The sequence below is a fragment of the Pantherophis guttatus genome, chromosome 1 (assembly GCF_059756535.1).
Source record: "Pantherophis guttatus breed Tessera chromosome 1, ASM5975653v1, whole genome shotgun sequence".
Lineage (NCBI taxonomy): Eukaryota > Metazoa > Chordata > Lepidosauria > Squamata > Colubridae > Pantherophis > Pantherophis guttatus.
In genome coordinates, this window is record NC_142063.1 from 38,882,189 (window position 1) to 38,908,336 (window position 26,148).

At 34.9% G+C, this 26,148-nt stretch overlaps 1 protein-coding gene across 3 annotated transcripts in view; it reads left to right on the forward strand.

Annotated features, from left to right (window-relative positions):
• Positions 1-26,148, forward strand: part of CDC42BPB (CDC42 binding protein kinase beta) — a 95,976-nt gene that overhangs the window by 3,346 nt on the left and 66,482 nt on the right. For all 3 annotated transcript variants that reach the window (XM_034418525.3, XM_034418526.3, XM_087872100.1), the window contains exons 2-3: positions 20,250-20,341; positions 23,921-24,004. In XM_034418525.3, coding sequence (XP_034274416.2) covers positions 20,250-20,341; positions 23,921-24,004 — 176 coding nt within the window. The remainder of the gene's footprint in view (positions 1-20,249; positions 20,342-23,920; positions 24,005-26,148) is intronic.

Genomic DNA, 26,148 nt, shown 5'->3' on the forward strand with positions numbered 1-26,148 from the left:
TCCATATGTTGTCAAATTAAGGAGTTTTCATCATGTCTTTTGACTGCTAATTGGTGTTTGTGCTCTGCTGCTCTTCTGTCTGTCTGTCCTACATAGTGGCTGTTGCAGTCTTTACACTGTAATGTCGTAGATGACTCCTGTTTTTTCTTCTGGGTCTGCTGGGTCTTGGTTTACTCATGTTTTGGAGGGCTTTAGTTGGTTTGAATGCTGCACTGATTCTTTGTGGTTATAATGGTCTGTTGATGATTTCTCAGATGTTTTTGATGTATGACAGTGTTAGCCTTTTTATGCCGTGTGATTGCACTATATTGGGTGGAGTGGTCAAGCAGTTTTTGATGAAATTACGTGGATATCCATTTTGTTGAAAGATGTTGTATGGATTTTCTGTTTTCTTTTTCCGCTGTTCAGGGTTGTGGCAGTCTAAATAGAATTCTTACACAGCTTCTCTTATAAGAAGTTAGGTTACTCCTAACCTCAAAGGTTAGGTAAAAGCTTTGAGTTCCACATAAACTTCCAAGGTATTCTTAGAAGGGGAGGAGAAGAGGAGAAGAGAGAGGTTAAATTAAAGTGTACCTGGAAAGAGGCATGATTTTGGAATATATCAGCTTAGCATTCAGTTCCCAAATGCTTTTTTAATTGGTGGATTACTGATTAATGGAGTACTTCTGACTTTACCTTTGTTTTGTAAATTCAATCCACATATTTTTCATCACTGACCAGCATAAGATATAACGCATGGGTTTACAAAACGTAGCTGCAGATTAACAGCTATAATTTAAGAATAGGCTATGCTTATTAAGATGTAGAGAAAGTAAAATAATGTTCATGGACTGTGAAACTCTGTATTTTGGAACTCAAAACTACAAGACATTTACTGTATTACAGTATGTAAGGTTAATTATTAATTTAACTCTAATTAAACTTGCTATATAAATCCACTTCCCTTTCAGTTAGGCGTGATTAGGGCTTACCCATTTTATTACAAGAGTTGTTTGTTTTTTTAATTTCTCCAGGAAGTGATACATGTGAATATAAGTGATGAAGAATCTTTTACTTGCTCTTAATGATACTTAGTACAACACAAAATGTGAGAACATCTGGTTCTCAATTTCTGAATGGACCAGTGCTTTTTGTTTTACATTAACCCATTAAGAGGATTCACTTCCTGCAGTCATCTATTGACATCAATAAGCCCTTTAACTGAATAATTGAACACTACCTGTCATCTACTTTGAAAGCTCATGGAATTGATTAGTTTTGTGGTAGATATAAAGTAATACATAATCATGGTGGGTTTTTAAAAAAAAAATATTTACAGTATATTAGCAGTTGATGTATATAAATTGCTGTGTTCCATTTTGGAGACTTAGTTTGTACGGGATGACAAAAACATTTCTAGTAACAAATACTAGAATTTGTTTTAAAGGTGGCCCAGCTATTGTACAACTCTCTATTATATTACTAGTATTTATGAGACAACAAGTAAATGCTAAATAGTTCAGAATCCTGAACTTTTTTGATATATTGCTTTGTTACTATAATGGCTATTTAGCCACTGCCACGACCGCCATTATTTTTTCCTTTAAAAAATATTCCTACTATTTAATTTGAGTTGTATTATAGAAGAATTAGGAAATAGTTGAACATTAATTCGTATGGTGATGCCAATATTTGTTGCAAGAACTTTTGCCAAGGTACATGTAGTGGGAAAGTATGATTGCTCAGTAAAGAGTACATGCTTTGGATTTAGAAGATTCCAAACATTCTAAGCAAAGTGACTTAAAATAGTCACTCAAAAGTGACTAATTCAGTACAAATAAGTTTTATATACTATGGGATGACTGAACTATAAACTAAATAATAGCCGATTTTAAGCAGAATTCGAAATAAAAGCACTTTTGTAGTGAATAGTGGGTAACTGGGTATAGGTATCACATTTGAAAGGAAAAATGAAAATATTAGTACGCTCAAGTTTAGAAAACTATTCACATGACTAATGACCTAATCATTAGTGTGAATTCCTTTGCTAAGAATTAAGACATTAAAACACACAATTGTACAGAAGTACAATATTTAGTATCTGAAGTCGACAAGGGTGCTTTGGATACAAATACATGCGTGTTGGAAACACCAAATTGTTTCTGTGGTGAAAAGAATTGCCGGTGATATCACTGTTGGCCCGAGGGCACCCAGGGGTTCCTTTTGTGAAGTTGCCCACGAAAGTGGTACCCATTTATTTACTTGCAGTCACCTGCCTGCTTTGTGATGGGAGCTCACCCCACTCTGCATTGGCAACTGGTCTCAAGCGCAAGGCTGCCAATCGTCACCCAGCATTGTAATCTCATGAGCCACTGCATTCCTTGACGCTTTAGATGCAATATAGATACTGTTCCTGTACTTATTAGCTGCTCCTTAGAAGAACTGTATCTTTTCCTATGCACGCTCCAGAACATACACATTTAATTAAGGAGTCTCAAGTCAGCAGTCAGAGATATTCTCAACAACTCCAGATATGTAGTGATGAGGATGAGCCTGGCCAGGAGGAAGGAGTAACATAGATGAGAGCAGAAACAGTATAGATAAGTATACCCTGTTTCCCCCAAAATAAGACATCCCCTGTCTAATAGGCCCAAATCGGGCTTTTGAGCACATGGCAATAAGGCCAAGCGCTTATTTCAGGGTTCAAAAAAATATAAAACAGGGTCTTATTTTCGGGGAAACATGGTAGATAAAAAGCTTGATCAAAGCAAGGGCATTATTTTTTGGAAGCATATTAACAATTAGGATTATAGGAAAAGACACAGATCCAGAGTCCTGCACAGAAACTTGCAAAGAAAGTGTCTCAGAATAGCACAATAATCAAAATCTCTAGCCAATGTTTCTTTAATGTAGTGCTATAAGCTTTGGAAAGAGGGCTATTAATTTATCCTCACACTTAAACTGCATCCTTTCATAACTATGGCGGAAATCATAGGAATTTTGTAAGATTCATTTAGCAGATCTCTCTGTTTTAAAGTTGATCATTCCCTCCACATCTACTAAGACAAAGTTGAGAGGATTTAATCCATTTTCTATTAACCTTTTGAATTTCCAGAACTAGTTTTAAAAATACTGACTGATTATGCAGCAACAAGTTGACATTGACTCTTCTTATATCTTAATTATTTGGGAAAGGAATACTGTAAGTCTTGACTTATGTAGCTTGAACAATTTGTTAATATTCCACAGAGACTATTTTATTATAGTAAAAATAATAGTAATAAGTATTTTATATATATTTAAGTGAACATAATATGACAGACACATATAGGAGAAATTATGTAGATGTTAACACCTTGATATTTGAAAGCTACCATTTAACACAGGAAAGCCTTAGTTATTGAGATAAAACAGAAATGTTTTAGGGCCTTTTCTAGACAAGCACAAATCTTGGAACATCCATTGAATGAAGGAAGTATTTTAGGAAGGTCTCACAGAGTTAAGAGTATAAAAAAGGGATTTACAAAATTAATTATATCTTTACTTTTGCAAGTAAAATATATTATTATTGGTTTAGTTTTAAATATAAGTGATTGTGTAGATGATTAAATTCAACAATATATTGATTAAATTTTGTTAATATTTGGCCTTATTAGTATTCCTAGACATTTGGGATATTGAAATTATGATGGAATAATGAGTAATTTTCAAAATAGTAAATATTAGTAACTTAGGGGATAACAAATACATGGCACAAAGAAATGTTAGTTATGTTTAAATGAATTAATGGAAAAAATGATAAAGAATTATAAAGAAAGAATGGTACTGTTGAAGTTGGAAGATCAGGATTATGCATACTTATTTGTATTATTACTGTTAGCATTGTTTAAAAAAGATTTGACCTGGTCAAGACACTGTCCACAAAATATGTATGGTGTGTATTATATTAAAAAATAAAAAATATATAAAAAATATTAAAGTCTGCTAATGTATGCAAACTAACATGATACCAGAATAGAAATTATGTAAAAGCATTGGTAGGCTTCTATGTCATAATTTCCCATGTGGTAAAGCATGATATTCAGCGCTGTTAAACATATTTTCAACAATGCATTTAAACTGGAGTAAACCTCAAACTCCATTAGTAAAGCATTATGTAGCAAAGAGCCATTCAATACCCTGTTTCCCCCAAAATAAGACATCCCCTGATAATAAGCCCAATCAGGCTTTTGAGCGCATGTCAATAAGGCTAAGTACTTATTTCAGGGTTCATAAAAATATAAGACAGGGTCTTATTTTCAGGGAAACACTGTACAAGCTATTAAATTCTAGAACCCTAAGAAGGTTAAACATGAAAGTGGCAAGTTAACAAAAAAGCTCTTAAGAGGGAATTGTATTAGATACACATTTTAAGAACATGCTCTCCCTTTCAGTTTAGTGGGGAATTTGAATGTTAAATATGCTATGGCATGTTGTCTATTTCATCTTTATCTTTTTTCTGTCTTGGGATGCAGTTGATATAATTAGTTTTAGTACTGCATTTTTAAATGTGATGGTGGTAATGTATACATCTATAACAATAATGGTATGACTAACTAGTATTCCTTAATCCAAGAATGGTGCTTTGAACATAGAAGTTGGTTTTGCCTGAAGATTATGTAAATGCAGGATGCTTGTTTTCTAATTGCAGTTTTCAGTGTGCAAATAAGTTTTCATGTTTGACTGAATTAAATTTACCTTAATAAACTACTGAATAAGTAATTGCATCTGGTTTGGTTGAAATATTTTAATGATTTATACTTCACTTCAATCTTTTCTTCAAATCTGTTTACATTGGATCATATTTCTGTCCATATAAATGGATTTAAAGGGCTACTTTTGAGAAGAGCATGAAAGTCATATCAGCAAGCCCTAACAGAATTATTATTACATTTGTACAATGTATTCCTTCAGGTCTTAATAGGGGTTTTAAGTTTCCCTCCTTTAGACAACTGGATAAAGTTGCATAAAGATACATTGCATTTTGATCTGAATTGGAGAAGGATGCCTTGGAGGTAACATTGATACCCTCGCTAGGCCTGTTTTAAGATGTTATCTGATCTTATAGTAAGGGTGTTCACATGGCTCTGAAGCATTCTTGCTTGCTTTTGATCAAAGTGATGCACACTTCTACAATTGTGTATTGCAACAAATTAATCTTTAGTCATCACTGAAGCAGTAGGCGTGAGCTTAAATGGACTCCAGAGGATGGTAGAGGACAGGAAGGCCTGGAGGAGCGTTGTCCATGGGGTCGCGATGGGTCGGACACGACTTTGCAACTAACAAGAACAAAATTCTTTAGTCATGCTAATAAGACTTTTATAAATGAATGTATTGTATGATACTTTACTTTCATTTGATACTGTTTAATAGATCAGATCTATTATCACAGGTAAACTAAATAGCAGGAAGAAATAGACAACATAACGAATCTATTTAAGTCCTTAATAATAGCCATGGATTTCACATCAACTGTTTGTCTCAATAAAGATTTTCTAATAACCACTATGAAATCAAAACAAGTGGGACCCTGCCAAATCGCTTAGAAAAGATATTCCAATGTTCTGTTACTATCCGGTCTTCTGTGTATATCCCTTTCAGTTCTAATCTTAAAGCTTGGGCATGTTCATACAGATGAATGGAGTGTATAAAGGGACATTGGTCTTGGCCCACTTCCATCTTTAAAATGAATAAATGAGTTTTGTAATGGATAAATAACTGATTCAGCTGAAACACAATGTGCTCTGATTATTGAAAGCACTGTCAAGGTTTCTGATGGTTGCATTTTGTTCATTTGTTCCAGAACTATCTTTAAAAGCAATCCCAAGTAAAGAACTTTACAGTAGCCTATTCTGTACATGAATAGAACAGGAATAATAGAGACTAGGTCTGATTTTGTAGTAAGGCTGCAATGCATAGAGTGATAAAGCTGCTGTTAGCAGCTATGACTGCTTGCATATCAAGTATGGTGTTAGATCTAGGGGGTTCTTACACTATTAATTTGATTACTGAAATAAGTGAAATCCCTTTCAAAACAAACTGCAGTCAAATTGACAAACAGAATTTTGTCTGAAGGAAAGGGGGTTTGAGAGACAAATGCTTTAGGATGCTATTTTCCAAGGATGTACATAGTAGCATTGGGCTGTCCAAAACTGTTTCATTTCTCAAGGGCCATTATAAAATGAAAATTAACACATGAACTCATATATTACAATATTTCACAAAGTAAATCTGTGTATTTATTTTCACCAAGCTATTGAAGCTTCTCCAAAATATTATCTTTGTCTTTTCAGAAATATCATAGATTATGTTTAAATCTCCCAATATAAATGAATATAGAGATGTTTTATTGTGTAACTGAACCTTTTAAAAATTAATTCCTTGGAAGAAACTGATATTCAAGGTTGTTAAAATTTTATTTATTATGTCATACAGTGATCAAAATTCACAGTATGGGTACCTGTTTGAATTTTTATTTCAAATGGTTTCATATCTGCCTGAAACATCAGTACTTTTGCCAAGTCTGAAAGAGAAAATCTATTTACAGTTGATGCATAAATCTGTATTAACTTTCCCTGCTAGGAATATTCTTAAATGCTTACACATGTATAATTAAACAGTGATACAATTGTCAGTGATAGTTTAGTTGTTCCTAGGTAAACCTTGATAGTAGCCAACTGTATAGCAAAATAGTTGTGACAGATAGTTGGAATTAGTTTTAAGATAGTTTTGTAGATTATATGTGGTTATGCCTTGTATAACATAGTCAAGAATATTTATTTGCTTTGAATAATACTAAGATGAATTTCATCCAAGGAATAGGATTAGGATATTTAAAGATATGCGAGGAATTTACTTATAGTGTTTTTTGATTATGTGTCATTAACTTGTCACCACTTAACAGAAATCTAATTTGTTGGACTTTATAGCATTGTCAGCAAATACGAAAAAAATGATACAGCCTGAATATTGCATTCCAACAGTTTTTAGAATATGAGTTACAGGTAGGTAGTCTTTGATTTATGATCCAAACTGGAACTGGATTTTTTTGTTGCTAGGCAAAGCAATGAATTTAAGTGCATGGTACCTGATTTTACAATCTTTCTTTTTAAGTGAATAATGTGGTTCTTAAATGAGTCCAACTTCCCCTATTGACTTTACTTGTTGGGAACTGACTGAGAAGATTGCAAATGAAACATTTCAACCATTGTAAATTCATGCTGATTGCCAAGGGCTTGAATTTTGATCACATGACCGTGGGGGTCCTGTAATGTGAAGTGTGAGGATTGATCATACATCACATTTTTTGCAATGATGTTATCATTTTGGTCATTGAATGAATGGTTGTATGTCAAGGACTACTTATAGCTATCTTAATAGCAGCGGGGTAATATACCAATGGTAAAACTTTTTATACTGGCTTTCTCTTAGTGTAATATTCATAGTAGATTTAATATTTATCTTCTGTTGATATTTCCATTATTGTAACATTTAATTTCTGCATCCATTTAATCATAAAAGTCTATAACTTGCTTGGTTTCTAAATCTATTTCAATAACTTATAAATAAGCGCAACAAATGTTGAGTTTTGTACAAGTTTCTCAGTTTCAGTTAAGACTTTTAAATATTCAAGCCTGTTTTTGTAATTCCTTTTGAACTCTACTGTTTAAAGGTCATGCCAACCATTCTAAAGAAAGAATCTTGAAAGCAGGCCTTTCATTTTCCTGGTTTCCCACTGCTTTGGTTTTCTTCTTATTATGCACTTCCTTTAATATCTATCAAATCTGCATCCTTTTTGCTATTTCCCCTAATTGTCTTTTATATCTTTTTACCTTTGTATTTTCCAGTGTCTCCTCAAAGACCTTATCCCTCAAATGCTAAATGCTAAGAAGGAAACAGAAAGACCAGAACACAGTTTTTCCAGCAACAAACTTCAGATGCAAAAAAACTTATTCCTAGTATAAAATATAGACAAATAATTAAGCAGAAAACAATACTCTAAACAAGGACCTGTTGAGGAAAAAAAATCAACTTCCATCAATAGTAGTAGGACCAAGCTATAGTGTATAAACAGGGAGCAAACCTCACTTTCATTAGTACTGATGATGTTGCCTAATTGAGTAATGAAACATCTGCAAGCAAACAATCAAGTTCAGAGAGTACCAAGGACTCCAATGTACAGTCAATGTCTTGCAGCGTAGCAAATTAATATTTGTTTGTTAGATTTATATCCTATCTTTTCTTTAGGCACTCAGGACATACATAATGCTGCCTCCTTTAATTTTTTCCCATACCCTACGAGGTAGATGGGACTGAGAGTAATTTACTAGTCCAAATTAACCCAGTAAGCTTCCATGGCAGCAGTGCACTTTAATCTGGGTCTCCCTAGTTTTACCTCAACACCTTAGTCACTATATTTGTCTAGTCTGTTGATCCCTATATGCCTCAAAATGTATTCTAGAACATAACAGATTTTGGCAGAGCTGTATGGGGGGAGTCCATTCTACTGAGGGATGCTATAATTTTTACATCTGTACTCCTGTACTTGGATGTAGCTTCCATGTTCTTGATCACAAGGGTACAAAACACATAGTGAAAGCAATGCTTCATTTTCATTATTACCTATAGAAAATCAACGACTGTTTTCACTTCCACAGATTTTTGAATCTGAAGCTTTTGAAATCAATTCCATACAGTATCAAAGTTTGAAAAATAAAAAAGAAACACTACTTATAGAGGAGTAGCATGTCTGGCTGCTCAGCTGATGACGGTGTTTTAGTTTCATATTAACCTAATGTTATGTCAGTTTGAGAACAATGAATATAATTTCTTTGTATCTTATTGTGTATAAACTGGTAAATCAGTTCCATTTTCCATTTTGCACGTTTGCTTTACAAAAAAACAGTATTCTAGAAATAAATTTTAATAACTGTCAAGTATATATTAAAATAAAGACACTGAACAAAAATTAACTACAATGTTATGCTCAACCTATGAAGTCTAAACTGAGTGGGAGCTGGTTGAAGTTAATTGTTTAGAAACATGGAAATAAATAAAATAAATAATTTCTTGGGGGAAGAGGTGATAAAGAGATGGATATGCACTGATTTTTAACACTTGTGGTTTTATATATCATTCACTCTGATTTTGCTCTTGATATTGGAGGGAAAATATATAAAACTTATCCTGTTTTCAGTTAAAAGTTTCATTAGAGCAAAAATGATACTGGACACAATAATTGTAGAAAGGGAAATCTTTGTTGGGTACATTCCTATTAAAACATGTGCTGCCCGGAAATAATTTCCTTTGAACAAATATGAGTCTCCCATTGCTTATAAAGATGAAGACAGCATTAATGAAACATACTTGGAAATATAAAACTGTTTCACGTCCTATTTGTTACCAAGAAGTTTACACAATGTACTCATGAAGTTAGTACTTTGACTTGAAAGTATTTTATACTAGGAGTTAGACTTTCTGCATATGAACTTTGTGTTTTATCACTAAGCTACGTCCAAAGACCAATACTACTGGTAAAATAAAGTGGTTTTTTTTTTCCTAGTCAGATAACTCTCATCTCTAGGAATATAAACAGTCTATGCAACAGTTTCATTTTTGCTGTATTTTTTAAAATATCTGTAACAGTCACTTCAGCAACAAATCTCAGAAGGTATACATTGTATTACAAATGGTTAATCAGTAATTCCAATAAAATATTAAGTTTATTCAATTGGAATGCATTATTTGCTGCTGAATCTGTAAAATGCATTTGTCATGAGCTAAAAGAGATAACTTGAAACGTCTATAAACCAACATTTTAAAAAATGAATTCATCAATATTCTACCAGGGCTTCTAAAAATTTGGTGCTCCTTGAAACAATAAATGAATGTTGTATATAACCCCCCCCCAAATGAAACCATTGGACTTCCCCTTGGTACTAGCCATTGTGTCAGGTATCAGATTAACATGAAATTGATTCCTTAACCATTCCATGTCTGTTTTAATACATAAAGCTAGAATCTTGTCAGGATCAGCCCATTGCCAGCTTGTCTGATCCTGTTGCCACAGTCCAATTAAATGTTGGTAGTGACTCAACTCCTCATGGGCAAGCCTTATAACTCTCCTCATAACTCACTGCTCTTGCGACATTCATCATGGAAAGGCAATAGTGACAGCACTTAGACTTATACACTGTCCCATTATGCTTTACAACACTCTCTGGGCGTTTTACAGTGTAAGCATTATTTGCATATTGTTCCCAACAATCTGGATTCTCATTTTGCCAACTTTGGAAGGATTGAAAGTTGAGTCAACCTTGAGTCCCATCAGGATCAAACTTCAGGCTGTAGGTAGAGTTTGCCTGCAATATTGCATTCTAACCACCGGGGCTCTTATTGAGTTGAGGAAAAAGTGGAAGCTTCAGGAATTCTCTGAAAATTAACGCACCCTACCACTCTTTGCATTTCCAGAATGCACTGCATCTTTTACACCCTTTATTCCCATTATATACTATGTACTGTATATCTTCTTTCCCACTGCATATGTGTTCCAAAAACGGGGGGAAACCCTCTGCACAAAGCCATGATTTTAGTGAATCCCAGTGTGTTCTGTTTTATGCTGTTAAATATGTTAGGAGCCTCAATTTTTAATGTGATGTTATAAAGCTTTGATGTGTTCTTATTATATATTTCATAAGAGTTATTTTATATTTTATCAGAGTTATCTGGTTAACATGGGTAGCCATAGAAATATGTTAGTTAAATAAGCAAATGATATTTGGGGAGGGGGGCTTAATCATTCCCTAAAAGACATATTATAGAATCCTATAGATTTTTTTTGACATATGTAGTGGAGAATTAGGTGGTATCTACTCTAAGTTCCAACTATTTAACTGTGCTAAAAATTACTGTAATGCTTGAGAAAAAACGTAGGATGTTTTTTAAAAAATGCTTCCTACTACATCAGGTTGCATATTGCCTTTCCTTTTGCTACATGATGCTGAAATAAAACTTGCAATTCTATTGCTGCGGCTTTTTCCTCTTTTTACTGGATGGGTTTTAGGTTTTCATTAGATGGATTTTCACTAGATGTCCCATATTTATCTGTAGGTCTTTTTATGTAACAATTGATGAGATGTTAAAATAGGTTTTGTTTTGTTATATACATAGGTATAGATAGATAGAATGATTTTAAGCAGTAAACTGTACCATCAAGACATATAATCCAGAATAGGTACAGTTATTATAATTAAATGTAGAATGCTATTGAAGTTTTATCTGATTCCATTTTTCTATGAAAAATGTTGTCTGATTAGCTTTTCTAGATTCAAAAGGGGACTCAAGATCTGTTTTAGTTTATCAAAGAATTTGGACATTGGTTTAAAAACACTGATTTTTAAACTCTAGAGTGATGAAGGAAGGGAACAAGACAAAGAATACAGCTCTTTAAAAATCTAAACTAAAACTTTTCACATTATAAATGAAAGATTGTCAGGGAGTAAAGCTTACTTCTATGACTCAAGAATGTCATATTCCAAAATTGACTCTTGTTCAATAGAATTTTTCCCCCAAAATTTGGGGTGGGACATACTGGAGGTTCATTCTTTCTTATTATGATAGATGGGTGGATCCCAAAGGAGTGAGCAGATTTTTGTTTGTTTAGGTATTCTAGTCCCAAACATTTTGTAGATTTGTTTTCAGTAGAGTAGCTTGTATCATTGTATTCACTTGTATGGGACTTGAAAAATATCTTTCTAAATATTAATCCAGAGTGCAGATTTAATTAAGGGATTAGTATACAAAAATACATTCTAAAGAATGGCTACTTCTCAAACAAAAGTTGGAGCCTGTGAAACATACCATCTGGGAAACCTTTTTTCTAGCATTCCTTACAAATTTAAAGTTTCACTATTGAAAATTTGTTTCATTACTGTAATTATAACAACACTGAGTGTGATTCATGCATTTTCGTGGATTTTTGCCCAAGGCAAAGGTTTGACTCTCATTGGCCTTTCAATCAAAACTAGATCACTAAGGAAGTAAGATAGGGTGAGGACAAAACTGAGTATGACTGGTTATGTATTGTAATTCATTACAAGGAAGTGGAAAAAACAGAATGGTATACCACACCTTTGTGTTCAGTAATTGCTACCCTTTGCTCTCTATCTTTAGGTGGCAATATGTTCTGTACACATATTTACATTATATCCAGCAACAATAATAACTTCATAATGTATCCATTTTGAAGAAAAAGGAAGGTTCTTTTCTTAAAGCATTTTGTGTTTTGCTTTCATTTTGAAAGCACTGGATTTTAAAATTGAACTATCTGCTTATAAAATGTACTTATTCCTGCTCCCCTCCTCACTCTCCCGAATTCTGTTAGTTAAATATGATACAAACATGAATAGGCATGTCATTCTGTTTTATCAGTTACATATGAAAGGAATGACAGATTCCTTCACACTTCAAAATATATATTTTTTAAAAAAAGTAGTGCAATGAGAAAAATGTCAGAAAAGCACTTGCTCTTCTACAGTCATTATATTGTATAATGATTCTAATTGGGACTGGGAATTTCTGTTGCAAAGCAAAGTGGTCATTGGGCAAAATACCACGTGACCATATGGCCTATGAGGATACTTCTGGTAGTCTTGGTTGTGGTAGTTAGGTGAGGACCTCATGCTTCCTGCCTGGACCCATTGAGCTCTCTTCAGCAGCTGAAGAGAGCTGCCCTGCTGAGCCTTCTTGTCCAGCTCTCCCTTTTTGCCTATCTCCCCTGCCCACTTCTCTGTCTATTTGGCTGCCCTGCACTGCACTGCCATTGTTCAGTCCTGCTTCCCTATTCCCCCCCCACCAGCTCACTTTTGATGTCGTCTTCTTCCTGCTGCTGACAAGGTGTGCTCGGCCATTGCAACTGTTAGCCCTTTGGGATGCCTCCATGAGGGATAGGCAGCGGCAGCAGAGCACAGGACAGCCAAAGGGGTGAATATATTGTGAGGGGATATGCAGGTAGGAGGAGTTGAAGCACATCATGCAGTAAATATATGGATAGGCTGCCCATTTTGATCACGAAAACTACCATTTCTATCTAACATTTATTTGGTATTGTAACTTTGAAAAGTAATTGAATGAATGATTGATAAACGAGGATCACCTGTGGTAGATTTTATATGCCATAAAAGCTGTTCACAAGTGGCTAAGACTCATTTGCATTCCACCCAGTCTGTTTTCTAGGTTTGCTTTTGAGAGGATAAAATTGGACGAGACTTACCATAGAAGACAAAATTTTATATATTTTTAGGGTTATTATGTAATGCATACATGAATGAATGTTTGTGTCTGATAACATTCAAAGGTCCTTCAGGAATATTTATAAAACATCAAGGTTATTTCCTTTGTGTACTTATCTTTCGTTTTCAAGCATTGTGGTTGACAGAAGATAGGCATTCTGGTTGCTTGAATGTAATTATAACGTACATTATTCAGGCAGTACTTTTTTCCCCTGTAAAAGAGAACTCGGATGAAAAATAAGAATCTTTTTGTTCCTATTTGATTCCTAAACACTTCCTCATAGTATACATTACCTTGCCCTCATTTCACCCTCTCTAATGGGCAGTAACATTGAAATAATCATGTATGATGTAGATCAAAGAGAATTTGGACTGTATACAGTCCTATTCAGGCTATTTACAGTACTTATTTGAGATACTAATGTTTCTATGTGTGTATAATGTGCTTTTGAATGTGTTCAGATGCATTATCTTTCTCTCTTTTCTCCCTTCTCATTCTCAGTCCTGTTCATGAGTCTGAGATGTGTTCATGTTTGTACACTACTTCAAGGACATTTAAAAGTGGATGGCATAAAAATAATTACATAAATACATTCATGTGTAGACTGTTTAGTTTAAGACTGTCACTCTAGAAACACTATGGCAGAATTGGTATTAGATGGAGAAATGAATAGAATAGATCAGGGGTGCCCAGTCCATTGCATGCCAGTAACTGGTCTGTCCGTGTAAACAAGCAAAGCCCATCTATGGGGTGCAGGCAGCATGTGAAACCATGCCTTCTCCAGTCCACGGAAAAACCACTCTCCACGGAACTGGTCCTTGTTGCCGAAACGGTTGAGAGCCTCTGGAATAGATTTGTCCTCTTTATAAAGAAAGGACATTTAACCCTTCAAAGAACTGAGGGAGGACAATGGGTAATAAACTTAAGATAGAGATTTTAAAATGTAGGTTATTTGAGGTTCAGTTCTTTTTCAAAGTGAACCTGGAATTAGTTCTCCTCGTTTTAATTTTAATTTAAATTAGTTATGATTATTGAATGACAACACTGAGAAGTAGAGAAAAGTATACATGATCCTTTGTTCGTTTGTTTTGCCATTGAAATCATTGCCTAGCTAAATGATAGCACCTGGCTATCTGCAGACAAGGTACTGTAATTTAACACCAGCTGTCTGCAATTAAAGTAAGTTCAAATCTTGCCAGGCTCAAGGTTGACTCAGCCTTCCATCCTTTCTAAGGTAGGTAAATTGAGGACCCAGTTTGTGGGGGCAATAAGCTGACTTTGTATAAAATATACAAAAGTATGAAGACTATTGCTTAATGCACTGTAAGCCGCCCTGAGTCTCCAGAGAAGGGCGGCATATAAATCAAATTTTATCTGATTTAGATAGACTCTGGGCAGCTTACAACAGAGAATAAAACAATGCAAACAATATCCCATACAAAAGTTTAAAAGAAAACATTAAAACCCATACACTCCAATTCGTGGCCAGATCTCGCAAGATCACCGTAGTGAGATCAACGGCCCCAGGCCTGCCGGAAGAGCCAGGTCTTTACCGCTTTCCGGAAGACCAGTAGGGTGGGGGCAGTCCGGACTTCAGGGGATAATTGGTTCCAGAGAGCCGGGGCAGCCACAGAGAAGGCCCTCCCCCGCGGACCTGCCAGCAGACATTGTTTAGCTGACGGGACCCGGAGGAGACCGACTCTGTGGGATCTTACCGGTCGCTGGGAGCTATGCGGTAGAAAGCAATCTCGAAGATAGCCTGGCCCTGAGCCATGTAGGGCTTTAAAGGTAATAACCGACACCTTGAATTGCGCCTGGAGACCAATAGGGAGCCAGTGCAGCTTGCGGAGAATTGGTGTAATGTGGGTGTATCTAGGTGCACCCACAATAGCTCGCGCGGCTGCATTCTGGACCAACTGTAGTCTCCGAACACTTTTCAAGGGTAGCCCCATGTAGAGCGTGTTGCAATAATCCAACCGTGAAGTGACAAGGGCATGAGTGACTATGAGGAGAGCCTCCTGATCCAAGTAGGGTCGCAATTGGTGCACCAGACGAACCTGTGCAAAGGTCCCCCTAGCTACAGCCATCAGATCTTGTTCCAATCTCAGCTGTGAGTCTAGGAGGACACCCAAATTGCGAGCCAGTTCTGAGGGGGGCACTTTCTCCCCCCCCTAGAACCCAGGATGGACAATCGACATAGTCTTTAGGGGACAATACCCAGAGCCATTCGGTCTTGTCTGGGTTAAGTCTGAGCCTGTTGACTCCCATCCAGATCCTCACAGCCTCCAGGCACCGGCACATCACATCACATCTTGGCTATTGTCAAAAAGCTAAGCAGGATTGGACTAGGATAATTCGAGGATGGGAAATCACCAAGAAATACCAAAGCTATAGGCTAATCTCTGGTCACCTTAGAATTAAAAGTAAACTAGTTCCATATGGTTGCCAGGAAAACTACATAGAAGTGTTAGGAGACCTTATCTTTGCCTTTAATGAAACTGATAGGCAGTATACTCTCATTTATTAAATAAACAGTGGTGTAATTAGCAACTGGAATTAGTTATCACTGGTGTGTTTGATAAAAATGCTTTTAAAATAGTATACTCCTTTAACATTTAATTTTGGGACAATATTCATAGGATTTTTTTCATAGTTTCCTGGATAACTTAAAGTGTTTCTCCATAAGAGTGGGATTTACAGAAGTAGGAAAAATGCCTTATTATGTGATGTTAAGTGCTCAGGAGAGATCTAGGCATAGTCTATCAACAGCAGGTACCAGTTTTCCATTGCAGGTATACTTGATTCTGTTTGTAAGTCTTCCATTCTGATATTTTCAGTATGCTGACCAATTTGGAAGGAAACTAATATTCCCTTAATTAGGAAGAACTGGATATGGGCAGAAAATTTTGAATACAAAATGCTCCTTTTTGTGATCAAGATGTCACTATTTTGAGAGCATGAAATGAACTGTGTTTATAACTTTGGACTTCTCAAACAAATATGGAATTTTTTAAAGTCAAAACAGAGCTGTTTCAAACTCAGTACAACCTGTTTTTCACTCAGAACAGTATATAAAATGGACACAAAATAGGAGTTTCAAATTTGAAATAGCTTGAATTTCAAAAATTTTTTTTAAATTAAAGTTCAAATTTAAAGTATTTTATACACCTTGCTAATAATAGTACAGTAATCTAAAGCTTTCCCCACATTTTCTGGTATTTTCAATTCATGTGTAATAAAGATTTAAATAGAAAGAATTGCTATTATTATTATTATTATTATTATTATTATTATTATTATTATTATTATTAGATTAGCATAGATCAGAACTGTACAACATATGGCCTTCAGGCTGCATGTAGCCTATGAGTGGCCTTGTGCAACCCCATGGTGTTTTACTTTTAAAGTAATTAATTCACTTCCTTTACCATCCCAAGCTCTGCTAGGCACCTCCAATACTCAGGTTTTCAGTGCCTTTTGCAGCATCAGGATGGGAGCCACATGGCAATCTCTTGGAGAATACTAATGCAGAGGAGAGTTGAAGAAACCATGCCTCTGACACTGTGAGACAGAGACACTGTGAGGCGTTGTTTAATTGACTGACACTTTGTGCTACAAATTGTTAATTTGTTGTTTTATTTTTAAAAGTTGTAAAATATTTTAAATCTTAAAAATGAAATTATTATTTTATCTTTTCCCTACAACCTTATGAGGTAATTTACTAAACTTGTGTGAATCATCACTGACAGAGTTCAAACCTTGTATTAAGCTATCTTATATCACTTAGTAGGTTTTGGCTAAATTTGAGCCACTAACTCTTGGAAAGCATGGCTTTGTGTTGTGGGTGAACTATTAGTACCTACTGTAATACCTCAGGTGATTAGGTAAATCATGACTTTCATACTCCTCCCCCCCACATTATGTGTCTGCTTTTTACTCCTTTTTCCTTTCTGCTATTTCTGCTTCAAATGACAATCTTTATGTTTAGCCAAGTCAGCTCTTCTCTTAACAACCATATGTGCTCTCCTTCACCGCTCAATGTCTTGTATGTACCTAAGAAATGCAGGTGAGACTGCTGCCACAGAATCTGTTCTTGGTGGACTAGAATAAATAGAACTATTGTGCGAGTTATTGATTACTTGCTACACTTAATGTCATGGCCAGCTCAGACTCTGAAGATGAAGAGGAGTTACAGGAGGGTCAGCAACCTGAGCAGCCTGAGGGGATTCAGCTGGAAGAGTCAGGCAGGAAAAGCAAGCGTTGCTTAGAAACCAGGAGAGGCAGCTATCCCTGGCCTCAGAAGATGAGGAGGTAGAACTAGTATCTTCTCCCAATTTGAAAAGTGGTGGGCTGATCAAAGGCACTCAGGAAAACTGTTGGCCAGAAAGAACCTCAACCCCCTCAATGGAACAAATCTAGATCATGCTACTTCTATATAAGAGGAGCTGTGTACCTGACAGATCCATTGGCAACAATTCTCCATTTACCTCACCACTGTATTCCTGAACCTCCTTAAGAGCCTACCCTCACAAGTAGTAACCCTGGACCCTCATACTATATTTATTTGACCTTCTAGTACCTTGTTTACAATTTGAATTCTTTCTTACTTCTAATTTAAGCTGATTGAATTTTTGTGGGCTGGGTATTTTGGGTATCAGGGATTATGATTGCTTGTCCAATCCTTTTTTGCCATTTAAGTTCTGTTTGAAGACCTTTTTAGTAAAAATATAAAACTTACCTGCGTGTCCCAATTTCCATGGCTGGGACAGGATATTTAGGAATTGTTCTTGTCTTATTTGGAAACTTCTTATAGTTGTTTGTGGGTGCATGTATTTCTGTAGAATATGATTATTAAAAGTGTGGCAAATTTGGAATAAGAATAAGTTCGCCTTTGGACTTGTTGCCTATTGTGGTATAATGTGTTTCCTTTATATAAATATATATTAAAATGTTCTAAACATGCCTTCAACTTTAATTTTTTGTGATTATTCATGTATTGTGCTAAACTCTAATGTGTTTTTGGATTAGTATATTGTGTGAATCAAACCATTGTCATTTATAAACCATGTTTATTGCTTAATTAGTAGTTTAATAGCACTTGTAAGTTGTAGAAATGATATCAAAGAGGGAGTTAGCTTCTCCCTTTTATGATCAACATCAACAGTAAAGGAACAAGTTGTTAAGAAATACACTGTAGCTCAGGGGTGTCAAACTGGTGGCCCGTGGACTGGATGCGTCACACGCAGACTACACCCATCCCAGCTCCATGAATGGGAAAAATGTTGTGAAATGTCATGTGCCGGTAACCTGTGCTGAGTTTTGACACCCTTGCTGTAGACTGGTATTCATGAAGGCCTTGAAAAAGACATTCAGATGTTGTGATGTGTTTATATCAAAATAGTATAAACAATGGTATTCTCTGAAATATAAAAAGATAAGTTGAATTTTAGAAACTGAAAGACTATTGGTGCTTTTGAAGTTTTGTGTTATGGAAGACTTCTGAAATATACTATGGACATCCAAGGGTGGGAAAAAACCCCAAATGGATTATTGAACAAATGAACTCAAGAGTTCTCATCAAATCACAAATGACCACACTCAAATTTTCCTACTCCAGACTCATGATGTAAAGATCTAACTCTCTAGAGAAGATTATAATGCTTGAGAAAGATGGAAGCAAAGGGAAGAATGGCAGTAAAGTGGTTAGACTCAATTACAGTAGTGTTGCATGTTCCACTGGAAGACCTGAAAGTCCATGCTAGGGACAGATTGTTGTGGAGAAAAATGATGTATGTGGTCATTCAGAGTCAATACTAAGTTGATGGCATATAATGAAATCTCTAGGACCTGGCTTGATAAGCAGTTAATTTTATTTGAGGTGATTGAAGATAGTGCATAAGAATTATATCTCCATTCACCCAGTAAACTACCAGTAAATTGTATTTCTAGATCTACTACCGGTATGGGTGTTACTTCTAGATTACATAAGGTTAGTAACTGAACATGGGATCAGTTGGTGTCCTTCAGAAAACCAGATTTGTTCCTAATTCTTCCATTTGAAGATCTTGTGAAGATATCTGGGAAAGGAAACTTACAGACGAAGTTATTTACTGAATGTGGTATTGCAAACATTGTGTTGACTGCTTTAGGAGAATTCTCCCAGGAATATATTTAAAGGTCCAATTACATTAAAGCAAAAGTTAATTGATGGATTTTGGTATGGAGAGAATAGAAAAGTCTGAGAGGTATGGTGCACAAATCTTCTTTATTGATATATGCAAATCATCTTTTGATTTGATTGCAGTAATAAACATTTGATTAGATATAAACAACATCAAACTAGTTAATTACAAATAACTTTTTTCTGATTGATACGATTAGGACTTTTCATTGCATTAAAATATTTAATAGGGTACACGAAGTATGAGATAATAGTGGTAATATAGAACATTATACAATGGTTCTTTTAGATTCAAAGGCCAAATAATTATTGACCTGAAGTAGTACTTTTACCTTAGGAGCTTTCTGAAAGCCTTATCTTCCCAAGGCTAATTGTTAATTTCTTGCAGCTAGGCTTGAGGTTCTTCTTTAAGGTTAGCACTTTTGCTTATTTTATTAATAAGAGATACATTCTGTATCTCTGAGAATTTTCATTGCCTACTTGCTTCCTAGCTTAGCTAGCGTTTTTATTTGGACTGAAAAATGTAAGTGGGTTGGGAGCTTTTTTTGGGGCCACCTATTTTTTTTAATTCATTGGTTAGTTGTTCTAGGAAGCTAGATAGGGTTCTTTATATTAGACGATGTAGTCTGTGATAGAGGTAGTAATTTTTGATGTCTTATTATCAATTCTAAACTAATATACAGATTGATACCAATCCAAAAGTTTACATCATATGCAATATACAAACTTTAACTTGAGATTTCCTCTTATTTTCAAACAGCCAAACCATTTACCCAGTTGGTGAAGGAAATGCAACTTCATCGAGATGACTTTGAAATCATAAAAGTCATTGGCAGAGGTGCATTTGGTGAGGTAAGATACCTTTAAAGCTCCCAGATGACTAAGGAAACATACTGTTGAGTGATTTTTCCAATGGAGGAATTCTTTGTTTTGAACCCACCTTCCTTTTACAATAGAAGCTAGATAATTGAAAATGATCTGTTCGTAGCTATGTGTTACATCTCACAATATTATATATAAATCAAATGTATAGGTTGCTGAATACATAACAACCATGTACAGCATATAAATTAAAAACAAATACTATAAATAAAAACAAAAAGAAAGCAGGGAATTAATAGAGCACATTAACAACATTCTCACTTTTTTTTGTCATTTTAACAATCAATATTTCATATATATTCCTCATTTCTAAGACCCATTAATGACAAAGATTTGGAATGATGTCTATTTGGAAATAATTGTTTAGAATTTAGGGTGACATAGTAGAATGTTTAAAATCTAAATGTTTAGAATAAGATTTCTTTTTCTTTCTTTTTTTCTTTTTTTAAAGAGGTAAATGGATAAAATTTGGAACAAAATTGGTTGAGGGAATGTGAGTAATTGTATTTACTTTATACCGGATCAAATCCTTGCTCTAAAAAGATGTATTTTATGTTTCATGTTTTTTTTTTTTTAAAAAACTTTTCAAAAAAACCAACAACATTCTCACAAAAGCACATACTTCCTAACAAAGAGCTTAGGAAAACAATCAAGTCTTCCAAGACCTATTTAAAGAATGGCAAGATCAAGATAATGCAGACCTCTGGAGATTACTATTGCACAGTGCAGACCCTGTGACAGAAAAAGCATTCCACTGAGATCCCATCAGATGATACTCTTTTAAAGACAGAATCTGGAACATGCCCACCGCTCTGTTAGACCTTATTGGAATGGGCAGAAAAAGTAGGAAAAAGATGGTCGGTCAGGTAGCCAGGTCCTATGTCATGAAGGACTTTAGAAGTCTTAAATAGCACTCCGAATTGCAACCAGAGGCTAACTGTAAACCAGTGCATGCAAAAGTGTTACACAAACATTTCAAGGTGTGCCCATAACTTTATGCATTGATGCACTCTAGGCCAACTGTAGTTTTGGGGTGGTTTTCAAGGTTGTTTTCACTGTTGCATGTTGCAATAGTCCACACACAAATATAATAAGGTATGAATGACTGTGAGAAGGGGTTCCTGATCCAGAAAAGGGCAAAGGCCGCCTGGCTATAGCTGGGATCTACTCTTCAAGCAGGAGTTATGAGTCCACACTAGTTTTCTCCAGGGAAGTTCTATGCCATTTTAGAATTAAATACAAAGAATTCATTCAGACAAAAATACCCAGCCACTCAGCCGTATCAGGATTGAGTTTAAGTTTCTTTCTTTCCATCTAGACCCCAGCAGCCTTCAGACATTGGGATAAAATAGAATCATTTGATCAGGTTGGGCTGGAGATTTTGTTCAATTTATCACCAGCATATTGATGATACATGAGCCTGTGTTAATGAATGACATCACCCATCAGCTTCCTGTAGATATAAGCAGGCTGATGAAAACATCCAATCTTGTGCCATTCTGTTCCCACTTCTCAATATCCTCAATACCAGTAGAATTGACTGCACAGTGAGAACCACTGTAATACTGCGCCTCCACTCCTATTCCTACAGTCCATCCAGAAGGCTACCATGATCAATGGTATCAAAAGCCACTGAGAGATCTAAAAAATTGCACCATTGCTGTCCTGACTGAGGAAGAGGTTACTGACAAGTGTGTTCAATGCCATCTCTATACTATGCCCCAGGGCAAAGCTAAAATTATTGAGCTGTCATCTGCATCTCTATAACTCTGGTTTGGTTCTGCAACCCAACAAGACAGACACAGACTTCAGAGGATTATTAGAACTGCAGAAAAAACAATTACTACCAACCTGCCTTCCATTGAGGACCTGTATACTACATGAGTCAAAAAGAGGGCTGTGAAAATATTTACAGACCTTTCACATCCTGGACATAAACTGTTTCAACTCCTACCCTCAAAACGACGCTATAGAGCACTGCACACCAGAACAACTAGACACAAGAACAGTTTTTTCCCAAACACCATTACTTTGCTAAACAAATAATCCCTCAACACTTTCAAACTAGTTACTAAGTCTGCACTACTATTAATCTTCTCATCGTTCCTATCACCCACCTCCTCCGACTTATGACAGTATGACTGTAACCTTGTTGCTGGTATCCTTAAGATTTATATTGACTGTTTCCCTGTGACTATCATTAAGTGTTGTACCTTATGATTCCTGACGAATGTATCTTTTCTTTTATGTACACCAAGCGTATGCACCAAGACAAATTCCTTGGGTGTCCAATCACACTTGGCCAATAAAGAATTCTATTCTATTCTATTCTATTCTATTCTATTCTATTCTATTCTATTCTATTCTATTCTATTCTATTCTATTCTATTCTATTCTATTCTATTCTATTCCATTCCATTCCATTCCATTCCATTCCATTCCATTCCATTCCATTCTAAAAGTCCAGGACAAAGTTCCCTAAAGTCCAATGAAAGTATAAATAGTTGTGCTTAAAAGATATTCTAGTCTGAGGACAAAGCTAACCTAATTATTTTCTCTGCTATTATTAGGACCAGTCACTATTATTAAATCCTCTATCAAGATGCACTGTTCTTACTAAAGATATCAGTATGTTATTGAGTTGATTTTGTCCCCGAAATACATTTGCATAATAGAAACTATATGCAATGACTTTCATTAGGATATTTTTTCTGCAGTTGAAATAGTCATAGCTATTTTTCTATGGCTCTTCCTTATAACTGATTTGATTTCTTTGTGTGGCCTAGTATCACTTGCATGATTCTCCAAAACATTTAGGCAGCAAGGATTTTTTTCTCATTACTTGCTATCTGTTGCTCTTAATTGGAGAGCTGTGAGTAGATCCCCCCCCCCCATCAATAAAAACTGGAACAAAGAACAACACTTCAGCTAGTCCTCAACTTATAACCATTCGTTTAGTGACTATTCAAAGTTACAATGGCACTGACAAAAGTCATAAAATGAGACAAAACTCCCTTAACAACTGTCTTGCTTAGCAATGAAAATGTTGGTCGCAATTGTGATCAGAAGTCAACAACTACCTGTAGTAAAATTAACTTTGCTATTCAAATCAAAACTTAAGGGGTTCATGAAAACATTCTCCTATGTCAACTGTAATAAAAATGAGGGAACCCAATTCTGATGTGAGCCACTCCCTCTAGGAAACAAATTATGTCATTTTGAAAGCAGCCAAGATTCTTAATGGTAGATACAAGTAGTGTTCACTTACAACCCCAATTTGGCACAGAATCTGGATTGTTAAGTGAAGGGTCATTAAGCGAGATATCATACCACTGCTTCATTCCCTCCCAGTTTTACAGCAGCTGTTGTAAATTTTGCTGTTTGTTTCTTTGGGTGTTGTCTCTGGTTGATGTCTTTGTTTCCCCTTTAAATACCTTGTTTTCTTTTAATTTTTTATCTGTAACATGCCAAAAGTCAGGTGGCTTCAAAACTGAAATGAATAAATAATACTAGAACATCATGGAGTTATTTTTACTTTTTAAATTGTAGGTTGCAGTTGTAAAATTGAAGTGCACAGAACGCATTTATGCAATGAAAATCCTAAATAAATGGGAAATGCTTAAAAGGGCAGAGGTAAGTATGATATTTTCAATTCAGATTTCTTTATAAATGATACTAAAAATCACATTAAACAGTTACTACTTAAGCATATAGGAAAATTACGTTTTCCTGGAGGTTTTTCATATTAAATATCATATTTATCACTTTCTGTATAACTATATTTAGTGGTCTGTCTGGCCCAATTTTTTTTTCACATAGCATGATTTTTATTTACTATGAAAACCATGTTAATTACTAGATGGAAGCTTGGACTTTTGTTACATTGAAAGTCAGGATTTCAAGGAAGATGCATACTTGGTTCCATTTTTATAAAGAAGTAGATTTTGCAGAAATAGATCATTGTTGATTATTAAATAAATAAATAAATTTTACATATTTTATTTGTTATAATAAAGATATTTAATATAATATGCATTATATCATACGTAAAGCAAGAATTAATTAGCCAATATTTATAAGTATGTAGATTTATACAATCTTATTTTTTTTGTTCAATCGTGCTTGATTCTCAGATTCTAGTCTGCCTTGACTAGTCCCTGAAGTTTTCTTTGTATGTTTTTTCAGAAGTTGTTTGCTATTGCGTCCCAGTGCTAGGGCTGAGAGAAGTTGAGTAACCCAAAGCCACCCAGCTGGTTTTGTCCCTAAGGCAGGTCTAGAACTCATAGTCACCGGATTTCTAGTCTGATACTTTAACAAGTTCACTCGATTTATGTATGAAAATATAGCCAAATTCAATAAGAATACTCAAATTTTAAAGGTTTTTTTGGTAAAGATATACAAAATATTTCAAATCCAATTGATTCAAATTCGAAATACACTCATTTGAATTCAAAACATCCCATTCAAATGGGAAACAGCCATTAGAAACTCAAAATGGGCAATTTCAACCACTTTGGCAAAAGGTCTCAAAAGGCATGAAACAGCCCCTTTCATATTCATAACAGCAGTTTCTCTAGTAGGATATTTTCAGTTCAGTATTCAGTTTCTATAGCTTCAGATATTTTTTGTATAGTGTTAGGTTTTGAACAGGAAGTTGCATTTATAGTTGAATGTATACTTTACACTCTAATAGGAATGTTTTATTCCTGGATCTTGCAATCTGTCAACACAATCTATTATCCTCCCATTACAGTGTCCTCTATCAATTCCAAAATTTTACAATATTTCAGTTTTTTAAAAATACCTAAATGCTAACAGAAATCTCTCTCTCTCTCTATTCCATATATAGGAAAAGAAAACTCTTGACTTGCTTCTTCCCTACCACATTTGTATAGATACAGGCTTATATACATTAGGGATCATAAATCTCTTAAAATATTTTGAAGAGGATACTGAATCATGCAGATTAGTTCCCAGTATGTTTATGTTGAATGCTGTTCAGCATTCTATATTATGAAAAGCTTTTTAAATATTTTAAGGAAAGGTCCACTTACGGTAAATTGCTGGGTATATTCCCAAAATTATAAAATATAGGTAAATGCTTCTGAGCCAGATTTTTTAAAAAAATTATAATCTTTTCCACCAAAATAATATTTGCTGAAAAACTACCTTGTACATTATGTCATAAGGAGATTGATTTTTGTAGCCCTAATTCATAGCAGATTTAGAAATTTCCATCTTGCTACCTAGGATAGTTCAAATTATTAACTACAATTAGTAGTTCATAATTATGTAATTATACTTATTCTGGGATATAATGTCACAATGGAAGAAGAACTAGTGGATAATAAAACTATTAGGCAAACATAAGAAATTGGGTAGTTCATGCATAAAAGTAAGGGAAAAAGTAAATTGACCATGTGTTTCTGCACTAATTGAACTTAGTGAAGCATATTTTTGAGTGATGCATAGAAATGTTCTGTGTTATGACCCTGAAATAATTATAACAGGAGGCAAGTGATGGATTGTCCACGTTTACGTTGTTATAGCTTCTATTAAAATGGTTGCAACAATTTATAAATTATTCTAATTCAGCTTAACATATTCATAATGTTATTCATATATTTTGCAATACTTTTCTAATTGAAATAATATCTGGTCACAATATTATAGAACAAAAACAGATTATTATTCTCCAGGCCCTTAACAAACTTTATGAATTTATTCCCTGAATAGTATAAAGGTGAGGTATTATTTTATATCAAAATAAACAGTGT